The sequence below is a fragment of the Marmota marmota genome, unplaced genomic scaffold (genome assembly GCF_001458135.2).
Source record: "Marmota marmota marmota unplaced genomic scaffold, marMar, whole genome shotgun sequence".
Lineage (NCBI taxonomy): Eukaryota > Metazoa > Chordata > Mammalia > Rodentia > Sciuridae > Marmota > Marmota marmota.
This window is the reverse complement of record NW_025999842.1, coordinates 51,861,998-51,866,203: the sequence shown is the minus strand read 5'-3', so window position 1 is coordinate 51,866,203 and position 4,206 is coordinate 51,861,998. Positions and strand designations below refer to the sequence as shown.

Genomic DNA, 4,206 nt, shown 5'->3' with positions numbered 1-4,206 from the left:
GGGTTTTTTTTTTTTTTTTTTTTTTGGTATTGGGGAGTGAATCCAGGGGTGCTCAACCATTGAGCCCCATTCCCAGCCCTTTTTTGTATTTTATTTAGAGGCAGAATCTCACTGAGTTACTTAGGGCCTTGCTAAGTTGCTGAAGCTGGCTTTGAACTCGGGATCCTTCTAAGGGAAGCAATTTTTATTAGCTCTGATTATGGAAGATTTTTTAAAAAGTTATGGCTTCGTAATTTATCATTAAATATAGACAGAATTAGGAAAATACTTTAAGTGAGCAATCTTTCCTCTGCCTTTTTTTTGTTTTGTTTTTAACATAGTCTAGTTGTGCAGTTTGTGGGGTGTACCTACCTGAAGCATGCTACCCTTTCTTTCTGTGTTGAATATGTATTGAGCTACTTTATGTTTGGTGTTCTTTCAGCATTTTTATCTCCTTTTCATATGTAATCAATGTTTTCTAACTGCTTTTAAACATGGAGAATTTTAAAAATTGGGCCTCAGTATTTAGTAGTAAGCATAGCCATTTTTTAGAGAGTTCTTAGTTGTGATTTTAGCTTTTGTCCATTCTGATTTTCATTGCATCTATTAAGTTTTTATTTCTGTCACTCAGAATTTTATTTCTAATATTTATGGTTCACCCAACATTCTTTTGTATTTCTTTAATATGATGCCTATTTTAAATTCTTACTAGTTTATACTATTTATATTCCTTTGGTATTCATTTTTCTCTTTCATTGGATTTCATGGCTCACCTTAATTATACTGCTTTCCTTTAGTGTCTGTTAGTTTTTAGTTGTCCGGTTGTCTTTATGTTGAGAATCTTTCCTCTGCCTGTTTTTTGTTTTTAACATAGTCTGCTTTTGCTGTTTGTGGGGTGTGCCTACCTGAAGCATGCTACCCTTTCTTTTTATGCTCAACTGCTTAATCCTCTGGATGAGCTACCACAAGAGTTGTCCATTCCAGCTCCTCAATAATAGGTTGTCCTCAGGCATATTTGCTGCTTCTTAGGAATAGCTGATTCTGATTCTTAATTGCTTCTCCAGAACCACCTGTATGTGAGGAAGTCTTTCCCTATCAATTGTGTTTTTTTCTCTGATGGTTTCTTAATAGATCTGATCTTGCCTACTTAAATCCTTGGAGAATTTCTCAAAATACTTGTTTTACAATTAGTAACATTCGTTTATGATTTTCAGCCTCTTTTTTCCTATTAAAATAATATCTCATTTCAAATAATATTTTATTGGAGAAAGAAGTATAGCTGTATGCTTAGTTTGACATTTGATTTAACTTGATATTTAACATTTAGCAGTGTTTTAGTTATACAGTTGGACTCATTACAGGGTAATCTTAGAGCTAAAGACTTTGGTTTTCGAGTATAATTATGGAGCAAGAAAAATGACCCATGTGTGTTTTCTCTTGGGGAACTAGAAATGTTTTACCCACAGTGACTCTTTTAGTAGTTTCTGATCTCCTAATTAGATTAGAGTTTGGATCATTTTTCAAGTGAGGAAAACAGCATTTAAAATTTGAGCAATTAATTCATTTCTGAAAAGTCCTTAAGGACTTTTCCCCATGTTAATTAACTAACTCATTTAATCTCCAGTTACTTTTAGAGATTACTAGTCTAATTCTGGAACATAAACTGGGAGAATGCTCATCAAAGGCTCTACAATATTATCACTCTGTCTCAGCAGAAGATAATCTTCCTAATATTCAACATTGTTGAACATTAGTCATTGTTTTTATCTATATAAACTTCAACTGTCCTTAGCTAAACTTTGTTGTTGTGTCTTATTCCCTAGCTTGGCACTGTTAAAAGCGGTCTTCAGAATATTAAAGAAACCAAAAGTGATGATGTAAGTTGTATTAACACTAATAACCCAGACAAGAGCATGCGAGTCACTAAAAACAAACTAAAGAATACACATTCAGCAGCTGAAGATTCAAATGATGATGTCAGTGTAGAGGAAGACAAGCAAGGAAAGCCAAGTAAAAAGATTACAAAGACCACACAAGAAATGGAACCAGAAACTTCTGAGAAGGTAGATTTTGCACATCAGAAAATGAGAACAAAGTCATTGTCCAGTGTTGATCATCAAAAAAGTGATAAGACAAAGGAAGGAAAAGAAAATAATAATTTAGAAGGAGAAGAAGAACTCATGCAAGCATACCAGCTCCAGGTAGCTGAAGAAATGGCAAAGGAAATTAAGAAGAAAATAAGGAAGAAACTGAAAGAACAGTTAACTTACTTTCCCTCAGATACTTTATTGCATGATGACAAATTGAGCAGTGAAAAAAAGAAAAAGAAGAAAAAGAGAGTTCCAGCCATGTCTAAAGCTGAAACAAGGTATTTTACATAGAATCATATTTTTTTAATATATTCTTATTTTCAGCTCTTGCATGACATCTGTAGTTTAATAAAATTCTTGATCTTTCATTTGGAGACACTGCCACTAGGAGAACAGCAGCTGACCTTATGCAGCACCTTAACTTTGTGCTAGGAGCTTTATGAAAATTAACTCATTTATTCCTTATTACATCCCAATGAAGAAAAGTAATATCATTCCGTTTTTCTAATGAGGAAACTAAAAGGTTTAAGTCACAGAGGCTGAGCCAGATCTTGGCAGCTTAACTCCAAAGTTTCTATCTTTACCACATACTTCTCCTTATAAATAATAGAAACCTAATTGCTTCCCCCTTTTTGAGTTATAAATGCCCATTTGGACATATGAATATAACTTTCCTTATTATACAAATAACATTTTCTCATTGTAGAACAATCATTCAAAGATAATCACTGTTGGCAATTTGGTATTTAGTCTTTATATATCAGTCTTTATATATATATATATATATATATATATATATATATATACACACACACACACACATATATATATATACACACACACACACACATACATATACATATATACATATACATATATATGTATGTATATAATGACTATACATATATGCTTGTGTATATCATTTGGGTTTCTGTGAGTATATTTATATTTATAGGTTCTCTCTTTAGAGAAAACAGTGAGATTTAAAAAATGCCTTTTACCTGCCATAATTTTTTTCTGCAGTCATCTAGAAGCAACTTCAGGTGGGAACATTCTGTAGATGACTATTCCTTGGCATTCCATGGCATTTTCCTCTAAAGCCCTCAGCTAAAAGTAATTCCCCTCTTATCATCACAAGTTAATGGACCAGTGGTAACAAAGAGGACAGTCAGTTTGCTAAAGGGATATGTTAGTATATATATTATATATATACTACAACAGTTACCTGTTGCTGCATTAAAAAATTACCCTAGAACATAGCAGTTTAGAACAACAAACACTTATTGTCTCTCAGTTTATGTGGTTTCAGGAGCCTGGAAATAACTTCACTGGGTGCCCCTGAGTCTCACAGGGTCTGTCACAGGCAGGAGTCAGGATGTTAGCTGGGCCTAAAGCTACTGCTAGTCTTGATGGGGACAATCTGCCAGTGGACATAGCCATTAGAAGGCCTCAGAAGATCTGCTTCTAAGATCAGTCATACGGATGTTGGCAGATTTCAGGTCCTGACTGGCTTTCAGCCAGACATCATTGCCCTGCCACGTGAACCTCTCCATGTTTGCTACTCACAATGTGGCCATTTGCTTCCCCAGAGCAAGGGATCCAAGGGAGTGAGAGCAAGACAGAAGTCACAGTCTGTTTGTAGTATTGGGTGACTCCACTACTTCTCACACTTAAAGAGAAGGGGGTTATACAAAGAAATGATTATGAAGACACAGGAATCATAAAGGCTGCTAAAAATACTGTAAATACAGTATTTTTAGAATCTTCCTTTTTTTCATAGCTTTTTTGATGTAGAGCTAGAAAGCCATTCTTACTATAAAATAGAACTATTTCACAAATTTTAATTAAAACCATGTCTTACATGACGATAGTATGCAAAGGGTAGCTATTATCCTTAAATAGTTGCAAACAAACTTTCATAGGCCAGCTTCTCTAAACTTGGTATACTTCTTGGCTGCTCTCTCTTATCATTTATTGGTTTATATGATGCAGATTTTTATTTTAATGATAGCCTTCTGAAAATATAGTCACACTGGAAAACACACAGAATTAGTTTTTACCTAGAAACCAAAAGTTATTTATCTGAAACCTCTTGAAAACAGAACAGACTTATAATACTTTTTTTTTTTTTTTTTCC

At 33.9% G+C, this 4,206-nt stretch overlaps 1 protein-coding gene across 10 annotated transcripts in view; it reads left to right on the top strand.

Annotated features, from left to right (window-relative positions):
• Positions 1-4,206, top strand: part of Ahi1 (Abelson helper integration site 1) — a 179,432-nt gene that overhangs the window by 16,545 nt on the left and 158,681 nt on the right. For 9 of the 10 annotated variants that reach the window (XR_007345822.1, XR_007345823.1, XM_048798685.1 and 6 more), the window contains exon 3: positions 1,803-2,347. The exons of the other annotated variant lie outside the window; for it this stretch is intronic. Coding sequence is in view for 7 of the 9 variants with exons in the window: in XM_048798685.1 (XP_048654642.1) it covers positions 1,803-2,347 (545 nt within the window). In the remaining 2 variants the exon portion in view is untranslated. The remainder of the gene's footprint in view (positions 1-1,802; positions 2,348-4,206) is intronic. 10 annotated transcript variants of the gene reach the window in all.